This window comes from Drosophila persimilis, unplaced genomic scaffold (assembly GCF_003286085.1).
Source record: "Drosophila persimilis strain 14011-0111.01,24,50 unplaced genomic scaffold, DperRS2 tig00000606-arrow-arrow-pilon, whole genome shotgun sequence".
In the NCBI taxonomy this organism is placed as follows: Eukaryota; Metazoa; Arthropoda; class Insecta; order Diptera; family Drosophilidae; genus Drosophila; species Drosophila persimilis.
In genome coordinates this window covers 57,245-76,198 of record NW_020825324.1, presented here as the reverse complement: position 1 = coordinate 76,198, position 18,954 = coordinate 57,245, and the positions used below count along the sequence as shown (strand labels likewise).

The window sequence follows — 18,954 nt, the reverse complement described above, 5'->3', positions numbered from 1 at the left end:
ATTTGTTCGATGAGTTGTGTGAATGCGGCTCCACAAAAAATTTAAATCGTACAGCGGGTAACCATTTGCGTTATATTATATACATTATGGTATATTTTGACGTCGAAATAGAGTTGAAGGCTTATTTACGGTATATCGGTATATAATGGTATATTTGATCAATTTCATCAATCTATTAAGTTGGCATTTATGTCTTTGCCAAAAATTCATTTACAAACAAAATCTCTTTGGCTCGTATTCAGTTGATAGCATCGATGGCCGTTTCTTCGGATTCGCTCTCTGGCTCTTTTTTTGAAGTAAAGACGAAAGCAAGGATGGGAGTACAAGAGTAATTAATATTATTAGTAGTTCTGTATTATAAATAAGGGGGCTTAAGTGGGCTAAGTTAATTTTTTCATCGGTATATTTCTGAGGGTTAGACGGTCACACTTGTGCTCTTTCCTGCAACGAAAAAAAGAGTTGTAATTTTGAGTGGGCTATAAAATAGGGTATGGTCTTCATGGTATATTAGACGAAAGGGGTGGATTTTACTTTGCATGCGTTTGCATTTTCTGGATCATTTTGGCTGTTGTCCATACCCTCTTTTTCCTCCCACTATGTAGCAAATGAGTAGTTACCGCGTAGTTAGCGTGTAGTTCTTGTCGAGAATTTTGGAAAATGAAGCCAAAACGCAGCTCGTTTATCTAAAGTTTATCAATATATTAGTCCAATAAATAGTAAAAATAACCAAAATTAGAAGATATTGACTGGCAATCGAATGACTCAGCACATTAACCGAGAACAGCAGCAGCGAGCGCGCAGGCTCCAATAAAAAATGTAAATTGTGCAGCCAAACAAGCCAAACCAAGTGAAACTAAGAAAGCAATATAGAGATAAAATTTGTGCCTCTTATTTATACCGGCTCTGTGCTATTCGGCGAGCGGGCGAAACCACCATTCCAGCCACAACATCCGCTGAGCCCTGCGATGGCCTCCCTACATTCCAGTTGGCGTTTTGGCAAAAGAAGCAAATTACAATTACGCATTAAAGGTAATGTAACTAATGTTAATTAACATTAAGCATAACCCAAACATAGGCACGGGCAATGGACATAACAAGCCATAGAATTTTGATATCAATTGCGATTGCTGTGCGTTAAATCTAAACCAAGCAGGCAGGCAGGTAGCAGCAGCAGCTGTTGCTATTGTTGTCCCCTTGGTGACTTGTTGTTGGTTGGGTTGTCGGCCAGTGCTTATTCAATAAATTGTGCATACCTGCCCGAGTGCAGCCAGTCCCTCAAACATTTGTTTGCATTGATGTTAAGTCAGCAACCTTTTGTCAATAACAGAGATAGTGGTCTGTGTACAACCTCCTAGCCCCCGCACACAGCCCGTTGACCCAGTCAATGTTAATGTTAAGTCAATTGCGCATAACGGTAACCATATTTCAACAGAACAGAGCACTGAATCAAAAGAACAGCATTCTTCTTATTAGCAGACGCAGCACAGCAGTCTCTTTCTTGCACATTCTTCCAGAAATGGTTACCCTTCTGCCATTTATTTGTGTATAGTGCACATCTATGTACATGTTTGCACACATACATAGTAGTATATTTATGTATTTTTATTTTGGTTATTGTTAATGTTGTTGTTGCTGCCATTTGACCAAATTCTTTTGCTACATGTTGGCCGTCTATTAATAGAGACAGTCGCCAGCAGCAGCATAGAGAGAGAGCCATACAAACGATGACGCAGCAGCAGCAGCGGAACGCATTAAATGCTCGGTTTCTTCCATTCATCAGCACCATGCCTGCCTGCCCCCCCAACCCTCTGTATGCCCGTGTCTCTCTTTCTCTCTCTCTCTCTCTCTCTCACCAGATCCATCATACAAGTACAGTTAGCTGTAACGACAACGTAGACTAGAGCTTCAGGAGTGCCGAAGCTTTGATACCCTAGCAAATCGCCCATTTTGGCATGGATAAGCAGTCTTTTTCTGTATTTTGTTAAGAAATTGTTTTGGTTCGGCTTTCCTATGATTCTCTAAGATTAACAGAATTCCCTTACAGCAGGATTTAACATTGGGAATGCCAATGCTGATCGGGATGATAAATACTTTGGGGGCTATTGCATACTGAACGTATGACTGCATACTCTCTGAATAAAGGGTAGGCACCAGCAGCGAAATGTGCTATGACGCTGCCTCGGCTGTCATTTCACGTGCACAGCGGCGCCGCAGCCAGCGTCGCTGTCGACGTCGAAACAGAGCCGATTAGTTTCGCTGGTGGATCAATTTCACTTGTCGATCTTCTTCGCTTTCCAATGCATTTCGTGTGTGAGTGCATCTGTGCTCGTTTCACACACTAACAAAGAGAGGCGGCTATGTGTGTGCGTGTGTCTGAAAGGGAAAAGAGGGAGAGGGAGGACAACAAATTAAACTTAAAAATAATTTTAACCATTTTTCTTGTTGCAGTTTCCCAAGATCCGGAGGATTTCTATCGACTGGATCCCACAAGATCGGCGGCGGAGAATGCCTTTGACATCTACTCGATGCTCTGTCGGGAGGAGACCCGTGACACCAAGCGCCTGTTCCTGCTCAATGCTTTGGCCTCGCTCTGCCTGGCCGCCCGCAAGGGATCGCATCACAGCAATCTGCGCTTCAGCACAGAGGAGCTGCTCTTCTGGTAATACAGTCGGTTTTCCCCAAGGAAATATAATCCTGATCCCTTTTCCTCCCATAGCCTGAGTGCATCGCTGGTGCACACGTTCACCCAAGTGAGGGCGGCGGCACTGCGCACCATCCGCTATGCTTTGAGCACGCCTAAGGACATTAAGGCCTTCAATTCCCTCCAGCTGCAGCATCTGTTGTGTCGCTCTATTGACCTAATGCTGAAGAATGACGATGAGCGGGTGCAGGCCCTCAAGCTGGTGCGAAAGATGCTGGCCATTGCCCCCGAGGACATCAGTCCGGTGGTGGTGCGATGCCTCGTCTCGTTGGCGGACAGTGGCATCGAGGAGAACGACAATCTGCTGCGTGCCTGTCTGGCCACGCTGGCCGAAATTGCTGTTCTCAATCCCGCCCTGCTCATTGTCTGCGGCGGCGTCACCTCCATCACCCGCAATGTACTCGAGTGCCACAATCCCCGCATTGCGGAGAGTCTCTGCGGCGTCCTGCTCTATCTGCTCGAGTGGCCACAAACGCGAAACATGTGCGGAGTGCGTCTGGATTGCCTGGCGGCCCCGTACTGTGACTTCACCTACAGACTGGGCATCATGGACAAGAACAAGTGAGTGAAAGCGTCTCTCCAGCGTTTTCGCATCATTCAAATTATGGCATTTTTCTTGCAGAGATGCACGCGAACTTCGCTACACGAGCTGCCGGCTGGCATTGCTCTCCGTTTTGCGCAGCTGGACGGGCACCCTCGAATTCTGTGATCCAAGCAAACCCTCAGGCCTGCAAGCAATAGTCGACGCTTTATATTTAAATCAAGTTGAAGTCAGAGTGAGTGTTCTTTTCCTTCTGCTGTTGGTGCCTCTCTCATGTTGAAATCTCCTCCTCCCATACACAGAAAGCAATATTGGATTTGCTGTACGAGCTGCTGTCGCTCCCGCAACCCGCCTGGACGGATGACTATGCTGTGGCTCTGCAGGCAGTGGATCCCTCGGACTTTCAGGACTCGTGGCTGCTAAGCAATGGCTTCGTTTCCGCCGAGGGACGTTCGATTCTGCCCAGTCTGGCTGCCCGGGCCCCGAATGTTGTCGAACAGCATTTGGCCCTGCTGCTGTACTGCTTCCTGGAGACGGGTCTGCTGAATGCCCTCGTAGAGGTGGCCGTTGCCAGCGATCAGTTCATTTCGGTGCGGGCCACCGTCCTCATTGGTAAGATCCTGCAGCTGATGCACACACACCTGCCGCCGGACATTTGTTGCACCAGCCCAGCCCTGCCCACGCTCATTGGCCATGCCACGCAGGGGAATCAACAGGCCAATGCCTCGGTGGCTGCGCTTCAGAACTACCAGAAGATGCTGCGCCAGAGGCCGGCATCGTGCAGTCTATTTCTAGACAGTATTATCCAAGGAGGAGCCCTCATTCAGACGCGACTCTTTCGACGCCACCTCAACGTGCAGGAGCAGCAGGGCCCCGCCCTGCAGCTACAGGATACGGCTGCGGCGGCGGGCTCCTCAGTGCCGCTATCGGGACAGTTTCATGCCACCTTGGATCGTCAGCGTCTCGATTCGGTATCCTCCAGCGATGAGTCACAATCGCAATCCTCCTCGAATTCCTTACGTTCCAGCTTTCGATTGAAACGGAAATTCATGCCGCAGGCTCTGTTTGATAATTTTCGAGCCCTAAATCGCCTGCTCACCGGCTCCCGCGTTCTAACCCAAACGGATGCGAATCTATGGGATTGGGATGTCATTACCACGATCCTCAGGGTAAATGAATAATTCGATTAATCTAATGATTTTTACACATTTAACAATCATTTTTTTGCTCTCTTTTCCAGTCAAATTGTACACGAAAGCTCGACTTTACGCTGGGAAAATTCCTGAAACGATTGGTGGACTTTTACAAGCCAAGCAATAATCGATTTTCGCATCAGGATCTGGTGCCAGGACACAGCATGCCAGCGTTTGTCAGTGCCGGGCTGGATTTGATAGATGTCCTGGTAGGCAGCAGACAGGTGAGTGTCCTCCCCTCAGCCCCCTGCCCCTCCTATTTGTGCGCTCCCACTATTTATGAGCTCTCTCTTTTATTTTTGGCAGCTGGAATGCATGCGTTATATCACGGACTACTTTTCGGACATTAGCCAGCATCTGCTGGCTGTGACCACATCGAATCGGGCACACGACTGTCTGTTTAGTCCCCAGCACATGAACAATACCATGTGCCAGCAGTATTTCCTTTACATTGGACGCATGTGCCGCACACGGAAGGGCATTGAAGTACTCAAGAATACAACTGTCTTTGAATAGTGAGTATATATGTACTTTGGAAGAAAATTCTCCACCAGGCAGCAGGTTAGGTTAGCTTAAAGCGTCGTAGCCAAAGGGCGTCGAGCGGCGTGATCACTAGGGATGCAGTAATCTGTCCTCATTGGTTCATTGGCGGGAGTTTCGTCGAGCGTATAATTTGTTTTCTGTCATTCTGCTGCCATCTTAGTAGCTGTATAAGAATAGAGTTTAGTAGTCTCTGCTGTTCCATCGTCCTTTATCGTTTCTTGTTGCTATCTGCAGTAAATACTCATTCTCTGGTATCCTTTGCTTTTCCAGCCTGATCACTTTGGTGCGTGTCACGGATCATGTGTGCTACGTGAAGCTGATTGTCTCTGGCCTCAATTACAGCTTCGAGAAGCTCCCCAGGCAGGTGCTGGAGAAGGCGCTGACCTCTGCCAAGACGCGCAGCGGGCGTTTGTATGCCACACAGTTTATGGCCGTACTACTGCGTGCCCGCCTGCCGCACTTTGAGGTGTGGGGCATACCACTGATCATACTCCAAACGAAGGATGCCGACCGCAGTGTGGTGCTGGCAGCCATGGAGGTGCTGGAGGAGGCCTGCCATGACAAGTACTATTTAGAGGAAATTGTCAGCCTGTGGCCGAATCTGACGCTGCGCGGGGACGTGGGTCGCCTGCTGATGTCCCGCTATTACTCGCTGTCGCGCGGCCTCAACAGCAGCCTGGCCCGCATCGAGGATGAGATCAAGTACTGGCGGAATGGCTACAACAAGCGATACGTGCTGCTCGTCGAGGCCGACACCCACTCCAGCCTCACGCTGCACATACGCAACGAGGATGGCTACTATTCGCGACGCAACTGTAACCAGCGGCCCCAGACAGTGCCCCCGAACATTGCCCCCCATCTGTACGGACAGATGGTGCAGACCAGCCAGGGCATGACGGCGCTGAGTAAATTCGGGGATCTTCCCCAGCTGCTGGACCTCCTGACACGGGCCAAATGCACAGACGATGCCGAATGTCTGGAACTGAAAGCGGCCGTCTGGGCTCTGTCCCATGCCTCCACCCATGCGAATGGAATTGAATATTTCGTGGAACAGAATGCCAGGTAAGGCGAATCTCTGTCTCCGTCTCTGCCCCCTGATTTGTGGCTAAAGCTCCTCGTAAAAGATGTCATAAAACGCTGGCAAATGAATATTCCACGAGCTATCGAAAATTAAACATGTTCTTATCGGTTTTCCTATCGTTTTCGATGGTCTTACGCTCCCATTGGTCCACTGCGTGTCTCTATTTGGCGAAGGATCTCCCAATTCTAAACCATTCGTTCATTTTACAGGCTCTATGAGAAGCTGATTGTTTTGGTGACCAAATGCGAGGTATATTCGGTGAGGGCCACCTGTTTCAGTGCCCTGGGCCTCATAGCAGGCACCCAAGCGGGCGCTAATATACTCTTTAAGCTGAGTAAGTATTGGAGCTTCTTTGGAAGTAGATTGTATCCGCGGTCTTTCATTGATTCATTGATTCTTTTGCAGATTGGCTGAGCGTGCGGCATGATAGGAACACCATGTGGCCTGTGCATCAGCCAGAGGATTGGATGTCCAATCAGTACACACCGGTGCGGCATTACTACGAGGATGCGCCGCCGTATAACATTACCGTGCTGGAGGATCAGATCGATGGATCTTATTACACGGGCTCCTACTACTGGAATCTGCTCATCGATCAGACAGAGCCCATGGGCGTCGGGACGGGAACGGGGACTGCTGTTGGAGGAGGAATTCAGGATCCAAATTCAACGGCCACGACCACCACAATGGATGATGGTCATGCTTTGGCCCTGCATGTGAATCGAACTCTGTCTGGGCCGGTGGCAGCCGCCAAATCGAAAACCCTGCCGGAGGGCAGCAACCTGCGTCAGGGTAAGCATCAGCGCTCGCTCTCCGAATCGAAGACTACAGATGTGATTAGCCTGCTGGGCGGCGGCGGCACTGGCGGGGGTCTCTATCCCATGCCCTACCAGCATCAGCACCAGCACCAGCAGCAGCAGCACCGCATACGGTACAACTCCTGCACAGACTCAAACACCTCGGGCGTGAGCAGCTGCGAATCGGTTACGGGACGAACGGCCGCTGCTGCAGCCGCTGCGGCGGCAAATATGAGCGAATTGCAGCAATTCCCGCTGAGTCCCATACCGAGCATGTCCAATCTGCTGGAGAGCGAAGAGCTTATACGGCTCCATTCGATAGCTACCAGCCATAGCGGGACGGCGAACACCACACTCAGTCCGATGGCCGTGAAGGGGTACGCCCAGCTAAGGGTTCTGCGCGCCCACAGCCGCCCAGTCCTGGAGTCGGCAGCGGAATTGCATGACTTTATACACAAGCAGGACTGGAGTTATCCAAAGCCCAGGTTGAGCAAGGTGCGACGACGCCTTTCTACAGGGGAACTGAACGTCCTGCTGCCCACGCTGAATGCTCCTAAATTTCTGCCGCAGAATGATATGCAGGGGCCGTGCTATGCAGGCATTTGTCTGCCCAAAAATGTGCTGGATCTGTTTCCCACGCGCAATCTCAGTCGAACGTATGTGTCGCGTGACATACAGGACCAGGACCTCATGGGCATCAATCTGTTGCTGAGCCAGCGGCTTCAGTTCCTCAACGATTCGCTGAACAACGAGGGCGGCGACGAGTCCTCGGTCATATCGTCGCTCTCGGACGTATCCTCGGCGAGCCGCCGCCAACCCCGTCAGTGGCAGCAGGGCGCCAAGCATGCGCGCAGCCAGTGCCTCCATTGTGCCCGGTCTCCGCGTCAGCAGCGTCAGGATAGTGTTGGCAGCCAGAGCAACGGTGCAGGTGGAGGTGGTGGTGCGACCCTAGCACCCTGTGAGCTGTACAGCAGTGCAGCAGCGGCCCTGGTGGCGGCTGGCATCCAAGCCGGCCCAGTTCTGGCCAAAAAGAGCAGCGGCAGCGGTGGCTCCGGCTCTGGCAGAGTGCCGCTGGGCACGGACATAAGCTTCCATTCGCCGGAGAGCATGCTGAGCGAGGATAGCCTGCCGGACAGGCTGACGGCCTCCATTCTATATAACGTACAGCGTCTGGCCAATCCGGTCAGTGCCAAACAATCGAAGATGGCCCTGCTGGAGCTCAAGCAGAAGCATCCGCATGCCTTTCAGGTAAGACTTTGGATAAACACCTACAACTTGTGAAACACATAAAACTCTTTCTTTTGATATATTTCAGGACATTTGCCTGTATTCAGAGTCCTGCAAGACGCTGGGCAGAAGCAGCTATCGGATGAGTGCCCGCCGTTTCCTGCAGGAGCTCTTTCTGGACCTCAACTTTGATGCCTTCTATGTGGAGCCGCAGCTGATAATTGGCACCCGCAAAATGCCCGCCGAGGAGAAGGCAGAGCCCACGCCACCATCGGCCATGCTGTTAGCCCACAAGACGCAAATGAAGCCCAAGCCGGCCGCCCAGCTGGCCAGCGTATACGAGACGAGCTGGGAGAATCTGCTGATGGATCAGTCGCCGCGTATGGTGGTCACCAAGTCTCCCAGTGCCAATGCCCAGCAGGCGTCCCAACAGCAGATGATGCCCCACAACCAGCTGCACATCGAGGACGACACTGAAGACACCCTGGAGGATAGCGAAGACGAAGAGGAGGGAGACGAGAACGAAGACGATGATCCTGGGGAGGATGTCTGCGATGGTAGTGGCGCTGGGACCCAAGCCAGCTCCGTGACGACCGCTCACACAGCCCTGCCCTGCCATGGGAACAGCAATCGAAGTAGTATCTGCACGATCAGCCAGCAGCCGGTACCGCAGCCGTCTGCAGTCCCTGGAGGTGGGGGTACAGGTACGGCTGGAACGAATCTAAAGAACGATAATCGCCAGTATACCCGCGGTCGCTTCTACACGCTGGAGCTGGACCTCAGCTGCACCAAGAACAAGTTTCCGATCAAGGATCGCAGCCAGACAACGCCCCCCAAGACTTCGCCAACGCCAGTGCCCCAGCTGAAGCGTCAGATGAGTGCAGATGCAGATGCCGATGCGGATGCCGATACGGATGCTGGCGTTGTGTCGTCCATTTCGGTGGCCCCCGGGTCCACCTCCTCCACGCTGGACTACTCCACGGTGACCAAGAGCCTGGCGGCATCCATGACAAAGCCCGTGGGCAGCCTGTACTGCGAGAAGCGGCTGCAGAGCTCCAAATCGGAGGCGGTGCTTGACGCCAGACCTGGAGCTGGACCTGCATCCGGAACGGGTGGGGGGGAGTCGGCGGTAGGCGGCAGCAGCAGGAATGGCAGCGTCAAATGGACATTGAAGCGGGTCACATCCTAGAGAGAGACAGCAGCCAGAATAAGAGACTCAAACGCAATCCCAGAAGACGCAATCCGGATGTTTGTAATATATCAAATCAAAGAGGAAATTGTAGGCATAGGAATAGGCAATAAGTAATAAGCATAAAGTATAGGGCACACTCCTAACGTAGCATCGTAAGTTATATTTTCTTGTAGTTTTAGTTACTTTCATAATTCAGATTTACAATCTACGATTTCCGATTACTACTTTTGCGTATAGGGTATGATATTTCTAATGAAATTCTATTCGACCTTAAGCAAATACACAGATAGACAGACACGGACAAAATCCCAAAAAATACCGTATAATTTTCTTAACAACAAACATTATATATAGTACATACGTAGGAATCACATAAAAAAAAAATGCAGATTGCTGAATGATGAAGATGAATACCTTAAAGCAACCGCAAAAACAAAACAAAAATACCAACCACAAACCACCGCAATTTAATTAATCAATTGTACTTAAAAAAACAAAACAAAAACAGGAGAGAACAAATATACAGAAAAGGAGGAAAGTCGAGCGCGGAGTGGATCGATATCGATCCGATCGCAGACCATAAACCAGAGGAACGCTTAAACCCCAAGAGAAACTATCATACAACAAAACGAACACGTGAATCGTTCACAAAACAATTAAAACCAAATTAAAAAATGATTACATTTAAAAAAAAAAAATACAAAAGCAATTGGTTTTTACACTCTTAATATGATGTATTTATATCGATGGATCTAGATCAGCGGTCGGCACGCACACATTCACATATCATGCAGTGCGTTTGTGTGCGAAGACAGCAAGCAAAATGGAACAAAAAGTGTTACTGTATTGGTGCCGATGCACAGGAGAAAGCTTTCAAAGAGAATGCCCGAGGATAGTGGAGTAGATAAACAACATGCATGCCGTGTGCTCGACTAGAGTTTCGCTATTAACGGTTTTTTTTGTTAGATTGCTAATTCAAACAGCCTGCCCCACGCCGATCTAGACGGATAAAGGAGCTTAGATAGACCGGTAGATAGATATAAAATACATAGATTGGTTATCTAGAATTTGGAGTGGATGGGATTCGGCCTCAGAGACGAACGTGACTGACAGAATGGGAAATTAGGTAGATTTGGCCCTTTTGAGGCTAGAATATAAAATAAATAGTAAGTATAGATACTCTTAAACATATACCTGCGTATATTGGAAAATATATCGGATGTTTAACTTGGATAATATCAAAGGTAATAATTATAGAACACATATCGCACCTCTCGCTCAACCAACGACCAACAACCAACCAAGTGTACGAGTACATACATTAAAATTAATTGACAAAAAATTTAATATACTTACGCATACCCAAAGGATACCCATAGAAACTGCTAGTTTTGTAATTGAATCGAGTTTCTGTTGTTGGAATGTTGATTTATTTAATGTGGTTTTTTATTTTGATTGAAATTAGCGAAGCTTTTGGTATTTGTATTTGGAGGAGAGGAGTCGGGCATGCAATGAAAGGAAATTCTTGAAATTCTATTATATATGCTATATGGTATATCAAATATGTATACATACATATATATATACTCGTATGGCCCATGTCCTGCGATTGATTTGGGATGCGTGAAGACGACTCTGTAGGAATTTCATAGTAAGCTCTATTTGTTCTCTATAGGTGTATATACCTAGTATAGTATGTTGTATATAGTATGTTATGGTATATACCAAAGGTTAGGTATATGTAGAATGTGCGAGTATATAGTGTGTGCATGGGTTTATTTGAGTTTGAGTTTGAAGAGAGGAACCATTATCGTTTAATTTGTCTTCTGATAAAGCTACCAATAATTGAGCAATAATCTCACGCCTCCTGCGAGATCCGGTTATACATATGTGAGTGTGTGTGTGTGTACAATATGTATATATATATATCATCTAAATAGCTATATCCATATATGGTACGTGTTTGTATACTAGATAAGTACAATTTATATGTATCAAAAAATGCAATCAACAATATCAGTCCGTTGCCACATTGGGCAACAACAAGGTGCCTTTTCCCACTGCCCTCCAATCCTTGAACTTCGAAGGTAGGGACCCTACTCCTACTCCTATGCCCAGGCAAAATTAATGCCCGTCAGTTGATAAAACTTATTGTTAAATGGCCTGTAGAATTCGCGCAGCCGCTCGATGGCACTAGGATCGATATGCGGATGATTGCGCCCCTTTGTCTTGCCCAGGCAGTGGGGCGTGGATCGTGCCTCGGACTTGAACAAGCACGGAAAACCCTTGGTGGCATTGAAGTAAAAATGCTTCTCGGTGACCACACGCTTCAAACCGAGAAAGTCCTGAACGCGTCCGATCTCGTAGGCGGGATCCATAATCAGACGCTCGCCGCTGATGAAGAGCAGCTGGGAGAGCGGAAAGTAAAGGAGCCAACGCTCCAGGTAGCGCGAGTACACTCCGATTTTCACGGGCCCCCAAGTGGTGTCCACCACCGAGTAGCTGCCATTGACAAAGGCCAGTTGCTCGAACCGCTTCATGTCCGCCTTCTTGCTGGCCGCCTGGGTATAGTCCGAAATGGCGCGCGTCACCGGATCCCGCACCACAATCAGCAACCTTTTGGCAGAGAGGCGGGGAGGATTAGAGAGCGCCATAGATGGCAGGAGCCAGAGAACTCACTTGGTGGCCGTGTTCATGTGGTAGACCCGCTGGGGCACCTCCTTCGTCACAAAATAGCTCGGCGTCTTCTCCATGGTGATCTGTCCCTCGATGGTGTACGGCATGTGGTGGCGGTACCAGCGCAACCCACGCTGATAGTGTCGATCGAAGAAATGCACTTCGGAGCCGGCAGCCCGCACATCCGGATGCAGTCGAATGAACTCCAGGAGGGCGCGCGTTCCGCTCTTCTTCACGCCAATGATGAGCGTGTCGGGCAGGTGTCGTGACGGACGCAGACCTGGCTGCCGCAGCAACTGATACTTGGGCGAGCCATCCGAGCTGTTCGCGATCCCCACAGCGGCTGGGACACTGCTGATGCTCCTGTTAGTGGTGTTGCTGCTGTTGTTCGATGGATTAGAAGCGGGTGTGGCAGAATCGTTGCTGCTGCTGCTGTTGCTGCTGCTTTCGTTGCGGGGGGTAGATGTCAGTGACAGCAGGTTGCGTAAGTTGCTCTGTGGGTGGGCGGGCAATGGCAGAAAAGGATATATGAGAAGAGGGGGGGACTCTCACCTGCTGGAGGCTGCGGCTGATGCTGGCCAGCAGGCAGGCATTGAAACTGTATGAGATGTACAACAGCGTAACGCAAAGTACCAAAGCAATGGCCAGGCTGCGGCTGCTCAGGCTCAGGCTGGTGCCCCAAATGCTCATCACAAACATCGCACCGGCCCGTCCCGTCTATAGTGGTTCTCTACCGCAGTCCGCAGTCTGCAGCTACCGTTCCATGGCCAGCGGGCGCCCAGCCAGGAGGGAGCCCTGTCTACAGCATCTCTCCTACCGATTTGCAGTGTCAGCGGGCGGCGGATGGCGGGGCAGGCAGTGATTATGTTCTCTCAGCGTCTCAGTTGCAAGTGCAGTGTGCCTGCCGCTCGCTTTGTCGGTTTGTTGTTGTCGTCGGCAGCAAAGTTCCGGAAGTGAAAGCCGGGGATAAGGCCGGGCCAAGACATTGGGGTGCTAGTCCCAAGGATAAGCAGAGCGTCGGCCAGCCGCAATGTAGGGCAGGACGGGTGGGCGGTCGTGCTCGGTCCCCGGGTAGAGAGCACAAGCGCAGAAACATAAACGAGGAGCAAAAGCTCACAGAGAGTGAGAGAGCAAGAAAGCGCTCTGAAATTGCGCCTTTGTCGCGCTCTGTAATAAAGCTTTTTGTGTTTACTCTTTTTAGTAGCTTTAATTTACAATTAAAAAATTATTATGGGATATATAAAATAAAGAAATATTAAAATAACAGCTCCATGAAGCCAGTTAGAAATATCTATAGGTTCCTTTAAATCTGCCATAGTCACACTCTGCAATAAAACGAGAGTAAAGAAAGGGATGATGGATGATGCGTTCGCATTGAGATACATATGTATGTATCAGAAATCAGTATGCCCCTCATGCCATCACAAAGATACGTATATCCATCTTTGATACTTGGTGCCGCCCGAGTGTGAAGAAAGCTACAAATACTCCGATTTATTGGACAATATGACCGTACAATTTCTTATACTTTATCCACCCTTCGAACGGAATGATCTTACGTACAACTTTTACATTGTAAACCAATAAACATACGGGCATTTTCAATAAAAATGTCCACCCTGCCAAAAAAAACAATACCTTTGACCTTCTACCGTGCTCTCACGACCTATCTCTCTCCCGCTGACTTGCACTCTGCTCCAAAGTAAACAAACTATTAACACCCACACTACACTTCTCCCTTGTACATATGTATATACATATGTATGTACATATGTGTATATACAATTCGATAGAAGAGAATCAATTTTCCAAAGCTTTATCGGCAGGCCTAATTGCCCGAATTCCCTATCAATATTAGCCATGCCAGATTAGTTTTAAGTCCTATCAGGTGAATGACTATCCTATACATTACACATACATATGCTTATATATGTACTTAAACAAATAAAGGATTTGTAGTAAGACCAACCGATTGCAAACCCGACACCTACCTCCATGCACCTTAAATTAAAGCCACACTTTTCCAACACTGCCTAGCACCGTTATGTGGTTGATTAAAAAGAAGCTGATCTGACTTAAATTTTATCCTTGGCTGTGCATTGTTGTACAAGAGTTGTGTTGTACATATGCAGGATTCACTGTATGTACATATGAATGAATAGCCGGAAATTGCTACTCACCATGCATAAAATGTTTGGCAAAGCGTACGGCCAAACTGAATGGACTATACCTACATATGTACATTATTTAGCGGCTTATCTGTTTATCTGGCCAAAAGGCTACTACTCCAATGCGGCATTAGTCACTGTATACTATAGTACGTACATAGGGTACGGTACACATATCAGACTGGCTGCACGCTCGACCAATTGGCTTATCTTATCATCGTCGTCGTCGTCGTCGCAGTTCACTTTGTAGCCTCTTTGGACTTGCGGAGTCTATTGGCCATATTTGTAAGCAACTCTCCAAACCAGACCAAAATGCTTTAAGCTCCTCTATCGCCTGGCTACTTTGGATTGGATTGGATTGTTCGTCAAACATGACGAACGTTTGGGGAAAACTGCTGCTCAAGTTCTTCAAATACGCGCCAAGCTGTGTTGGTGAGTCCCTCCGTCACAGGGAGGGAGGTACATAAATAGATCTGCCATCAAAGATTATAAGAAACTTGTTCCTTTCAGTTTGTTTGAGCTTCCTGCCGTGTGGCCTAATTTTCGGCTATACGATCTGCTCACTGGTCGCCGAGCGCAACCTGCAAACGGGCCTCATCTACTATGGACCCCTGATCTTGGGCGCCTGCTGGGCCCTGGTTACGGCCCTCACCATGCTAACCATCAAGTATGTGAAGAAATGCATTGTCTACTGGCAGGCGTGGCTGCTGCTGGCCGCAGGCGTTTTAAATCTGGTGGCTAGCTGCTTCTACTTTGCGGATGGCTTTGGTAAGTGAAATCCGAATGCTATCCTCATAAAAAATGTCTCTCGAAATGCCCAATGCAGACCATGTGGGCGCCTACATCTCGTACTTGGCGCACAGTATGACCTTCATAGCCGGCTACAGCTTCTTGCACACCATCAGCTCGAAGAGCAGCCGCTCCCTCATGATGTCCGCCTCTTGCAGTTGCTATCTGGTGGGCATTGCCACGGCCGTGAGCCTGATTGGATCAGCCTACAGCCGAAACCTAAAGGCGTTTGCAGGACAGACGGCCACCACGGAGCAGCTGATCGATGGCATTTATGTGAATTTTGCTGGAACATATCTGAGCATTGCCGCTGCAACGCTGGCCATACTGGTGGGGATCAAGGTGCTGCATTTTGTAGGCACCGTGGATCTGGTGAACAGCATGGACAATGATTTGAGGATAGCCAACGGGAATGGCAGCATCTTTGAGCCGCGCTCGGAGGTGATCAAGCGGCTGCAGTTCTTCTATGTGACCAAGAACCAGCAGTGGAACGTAATGCTGCTGCTGCTCTTCACCGAGGCCATACAGTTTGCCCTGTTTGTGTATTTCATCTACTGGTTTGCCCTGAATCCGGCCATTAGGTTGACCCAGCTGGCCGACATCGATGCCATGTTCTGGGTGATTTTTGGCGGCAGTTGCCTGACCCTCATCTGTCTGTTCTTCGTTTCGGTGAAGGTAAACTTTGTGGCCTCCCAAATGACGCTGGTTTTCTTCACGCTCTTGGCCATGATCATCTGCAGTTCCACAGATTCGAGATGGTCCCTCTGGGTGCTGCTCGTCCTGTTTGGGATGTCCTACTCCAGTCTACAGATCGCCCTGCTGGAGGTCACCAATCTGCGGTTTACAGAGTGCATCATCTGCATCTCGTATATCCTTAAATTGATCTGCACCAGCATCGTGTACTATTATTTTGTGGCCGATACAAAGAACTCGTACTTCTATGCCACCGACAAGAGCACTCTGATGGCCCAGGGATTTGTTTTTATGATCATCAGCTCCCTGCTGGCCCTAGTTGTGGGCATGAAGGTGCCACGCACACATCGCACCAAGCTGATGGATATCCAATATGAGGTGTATGGCATCATATTCATGAAACACCAAATCGAACAGTTGAACGTAAAATGGCTGAACGATGGCACCATTCCTACGATCAGTCAGTGATCATCATTCATACTAGAGCCCTGCATGAATCCAAGGTATTCATAAAATCACAGCTATACTGATTTAATGATCATTACGGCCTTTGATTATTACGAATCCTTTCTTCACTCAGATTCGGATCACTCCAATTCAATAAAAACTTGTTCTCTCTACCAGAAAATCAAAGGAAGAGTGAGCGAGAGAAAACCCAGAAATTTTCGGATCTGACACAGTAAAAATGACGATACCTGTTCGTTCAGTCCGTTTTGGGCGGGCGTTTTGATGGATTGAGAAAGCTGAGACGACGCTTCTAACTGACCGAACGAATTCCATCGAATCGATTCGGTTGCCTGTTCATGCAGGGCTCTAGTTCATACATCCATTTTGTATACTTAAATACTCAGTATTTAAAAAAAAAAGAATGTAAAAAACTAACCAATATTTCGTACTTTCTGAGGCAAACAGCAAGGAGACATTTAAGTGGATCTTAAACCATTGCTGTTGGTTATTCGTTTCAAGTGCTGTTTACATTATATTATATTATATTACTACCTAGAACTAGCGTTTAATGGAGATAATCTGTACGGCAGCGGTGTGATCGCGACAAAAATGACTCGCGCAGGCCGAGACATTCGCACAGGGTGTCACCTTGTACTCGTGAACGGCTGTAAAATTAAGGTACATATTAGCTATGGGATTTTTGGAGGGGCTAAAAACTCACTCAGCTGCTCCATGAACTTGTGCAGCGTGTCCACATTGCGCACTGTGCTGGCGAGCAGCATTTCCAGGCAATTGCCACGACTCGTATACAGATGATCGAGGGCACCGATAAGAGCATCGAACTGGGAGTCGTCGTAGATGACATCCGCTGCGAGTAGGAGGTCCGTTTTGGCATACTGGTGCCAGGGGAAATCTTTTACCTCGTCCCAGCGCAGCTGCTCACACTGGGGTTTGGCTTCCTTGGGCGCCGTTGGGAAGTTCAATGTCACATTCTCACGCATCAGTTGCACACAGGAGGCGCTACCATCGGTGAGTAGGATTTGGCCAGCATCTAGGCCCAGGGCTGGTAATTTGAGGAGAATCCCTATCAGACCCGTGCCAGCGCCGAGCTCCACGATATTCTTGCCCTTCACCACATCGCTGTGCTGTAGGAGATAGTCGGCCAGGGCCAGGGCAGCCTCCCAAGTGCAGAGGCCGGTGGTACCTTCGTTTACAAAGCTAATCGACTCGCGCAGCGTAATGTGGGCGTCTGGCTGCAGTAGTAGGTAGTGCTTGTAGGCGTAGTCTTTGCCATGATTGTTGTCTTTCTGTATACAGAGGCTGCTGAATAGGTCGTCGTGAAGCTCTTCGTGATCCTTAAGCAGCTGCATCAGACGTTTAATGAATGCCTCTTGGTAGCTGGTTCGCACTGGATAGCGCTCATTGAGCTGATGGCCGCAGGTGGCTGCAATGAGTGCCTTTTGCTCATCCCACTCCATTGGTAGTTTCACCGACTGCGAGTTTACAAATTGTTACAAAGTTGTTTACAAAAGTTAAAGATGCAACAGGTGGACAGGTGCAGTCACAGCCAAATACATACCGACCACGACATTTTATTGACTGGATAACAGCACAGGAATTGCTGCTGCATTTTGCTGAACCTGTCAGTCATTTTGGATCTCTTCTGCGTATCTTCTAAATTTCAAAAAGGTAAATACTCAATTTAAGACAACGTGAAACCGGCTGGATTTGCTGTTGTGCTATCGATGTCGTGATGACTTATCGATGCTTAGCCTAACATCGGATGAGTTTTGATTTAAGCCTACTTAAGTACAAGAATTCCCAAATCAAAGTTAAGCTAAGTTAAGATAGTCCATGAAAAAAGTGAATTCTTGTAAAATCTTTTATATATTAGTGGAAATAATAATAATAACTGAATTCAATCACTAACCATACAGTATATAGATGTGCCAGTTCATACAACGAAAGTGTCACACACCGACTTGCGCTATCCGTACCCCAGAGTGACGTCATCATGAGAGATAGAGCGCAGAGAGAACATCTTTGCATGTGTTAGTACACACGCAATATGTTTCGACAAAAATATGTGATTGTATGTTCTTTCAGATTTTTTGAACTCTCTCAGGTCTGATCTGTTTTGCCACCAGCATGTTTTAGTGTATGGGTGCACATGCATTCTCACGTACTTTGCGTGTGTGTGTTTACTATTGCTGGCCGCTAGAACTGAAATTTGAGTTTGGTTCTTGTTTCGGGTCTTTTGATGGACTGACCTACCGCCACAAAATAAATGAAGAATGGGCAGGGGGTGGGGGTATGGTACACTAGGGCGCGGGAAACAAAATAAAAGCTGTTATTTGTTTGATTTATACCACAAAATTACACATTTATTTCCTTATTTTAAACAGGTTGATTATAAATTATAAAAATTATGCAAACGCCGTCGGTTCTCGACGTTTTGTTTATATCAAAGACTATACAATACCAAAGACTATACAATACCAAGATGTTGCATGAGCGACCAAAAAGCTGTTCTATGGCGGGTCCTAACATTAGAACCCAAAAGGCACGAGGGAGCGCGCGGGGTTTCAATTCCCTTTTCGCCTGTACTTCGTCTCTACCGCGACCCCGCTGCCCATCGGTTTCGTCTGTTTGGCAATTCTATACTCTCGAGCCTCAGCACCGTCGAAGCGGTGGTCGCGGATCGCCGATGTCTTTGGAGCGGCACAGTGGGAAAATTCTATTGGAAAATTCTCTATTAGAATTTATCTAAAGCACTCATACAATTTTTTTACTATTTCGGCTGAGTCCCACTGTGCCGCGCCAAAGACATCAGCGACCACGCTGCCCTACGGTTTCGGCACGCAGACGATTCATATTTTGTTTTTGTATTCTTTCTCTCGAGACAC

At 48.2% G+C, this 18,954-nt stretch overlaps 4 protein-coding genes across 5 annotated transcripts; 2 read left to right on the top strand and 2 right to left on the bottom strand.

Moving 5' to 3' along the window:
• The first annotated feature begins 658 nt into the window (after positions 1-658).
• Positions 659-10,003, top strand: LOC6597444 (rapamycin-insensitive companion of mTOR). Its single transcript, XM_002022350.2, has 11 exons — positions 659-1,029; positions 2,449-2,659; positions 2,717-3,262; positions 3,324-3,477; positions 3,545-4,411; positions 4,483-4,659; positions 4,742-4,950; positions 5,249-6,040; positions 6,269-6,393; positions 6,465-8,104; positions 8,172-10,003. The coding sequence occupies exons 1-11, from the start codon at positions 966-968 to the stop codon at positions 9,270-9,272; spliced, it is 5,886 nt and encodes a 1,961-aa protein (XP_002022386.2). The 5' UTR covers positions 659-965; the 3' UTR covers positions 9,273-10,003.
• Positions 10,004-10,746: 743 nt separating this feature from the next.
• On the bottom strand, positions 10,747-13,035 carry LOC6597442 (heparan sulfate glucosamine 3-O-sulfotransferase 6). Its single transcript, XM_002022348.2, has 3 exons — positions 12,504-13,035; positions 11,955-12,445; positions 10,747-11,891 (listed from the first exon to the last, which is right to left on the bottom strand). Exons 1-3 carry the CDS (start codon positions 12,648-12,650, stop codon positions 11,384-11,386), a joined length of 1,146 nt encoding a protein of 381 aa, XP_002022384.1. The 5' UTR covers positions 12,651-13,035; the 3' UTR covers positions 10,747-11,383.
• Positions 13,036-14,363: 1,328 nt separating this feature from the next.
• LOC6597441 lies at positions 14,364-16,483 on the top strand. 2 transcript variants are annotated; one of them, XM_026990713.1, is made up of 4 exons: positions 14,365-14,551; positions 14,630-14,887; positions 14,946-16,104; positions 16,182-16,483. In XM_026990713.1, the coding sequence occupies exons 1-3, from the start codon at positions 14,491-14,493 to the stop codon at positions 16,067-16,069; spliced, it is 1,443 nt and encodes a 480-aa protein (XP_026846514.1). In that variant the 5' UTR covers positions 14,365-14,490; the 3' UTR covers positions 16,070-16,104; positions 16,182-16,483. The 2 variants fall into 2 exon arrangements, with proteins under 2 accessions (XP_002022383.1, XP_026846514.1); XM_002022347.2 differs by having other exon boundaries at positions 14,364-14,551; positions 14,946-16,483.
• Positions 16,484-16,529: 46 nt separating this feature from the next.
• LOC6597440 (protein-lysine N-methyltransferase EFM3) lies at positions 16,530-17,752 on the bottom strand. The gene is made up of 3 exons (XM_002022346.2): positions 17,628-17,752; positions 16,770-17,541; positions 16,530-16,713 (listed from the first exon to the last, which is right to left on the bottom strand). Exons 1-3 carry the CDS (start codon positions 17,697-17,699, stop codon positions 16,607-16,609), a joined length of 951 nt encoding a protein of 316 aa, XP_002022382.1. The 5' UTR covers positions 17,700-17,752; the 3' UTR covers positions 16,530-16,606.
• Between the last annotated feature and the right edge of the window lie 1,202 nt (positions 17,753-18,954).

Bases quoted from the DNA above. Each gene is read 5' to 3' on its own strand.
- LOC6597444 (XM_002022350.2), top strand. From the start codon at position 966: ATGGCCTCCCTACATTCCAGTTGGCGTTTTGGCAAAAGAAGCAAATTA. The intron at 2,660-2,716 runs GTAATACAGTCG...TTCCTCCCATAG, and splicing joins ACAGAGGAGCTGCTCTTCTG to CCTGAGTGCATCGCTGGTGC. The intron at 4,660-4,741 runs GTGAGTGTCCTC...TATTTTTGGCAG, and splicing joins TCCTGGTAGGCAGCAGACAG to CTGGAATGCATGCGTTATAT.
- LOC6597442 (XM_002022348.2), bottom strand. From the start codon at position 12,650: ATGTTTGTGATGAGCATTTGGGGCACCAGCCTGAGCCTGAGCAGCCGC. The intron at 12,446-12,503 runs GTGAGAGTCCCC...GCCCACCCACAG, and splicing joins TCAGCCGCAGCCTCCAGCAG to AGCAACTTACGCAACCTGCT. The intron at 11,892-11,954 runs GTGAGTTCTCTG...CTCTGCCAAAAG, and splicing joins CACATGAACACGGCCACCAA to GTTGCTGATTGTGGTGCGGG.
- LOC6597441 (XM_002022347.2), top strand. From the start codon at position 14,491: ATGACGAACGTTTGGGGAAAACTGCTGCTCAAGTTCTTCAAATACGCG. The intron at 14,552-14,629 runs GTGAGTCCCTCC...TGTTCCTTTCAG, and splicing joins ATACGCGCCAAGCTGTGTTG to TTTGTTTGAGCTTCCTGCCG. The intron at 14,888-14,945 runs GTAAGTGAAATC...TGCCCAATGCAG, and splicing joins CTACTTTGCGGATGGCTTTG to ACCATGTGGGCGCCTACATC.
- LOC6597440 (XM_002022346.2), bottom strand. From the start codon at position 17,699: ATGACTGACAGGTTCAGCAAAATGCAGCAGCAATTCCTGTGCTGTTAT. The intron at 17,542-17,627 runs GTATGTATTTGG...GTAAACTCGCAG, and splicing joins TCAATAAAATGTCGTGGTCG to TCGGTGAAACTACCAATGGA. The intron at 16,714-16,769 runs GTGAGTTTTTAG...TTAATTTTACAG, and splicing joins CAAGTTCATGGAGCAGCTGA to CCGTTCACGAGTACAAGGTG.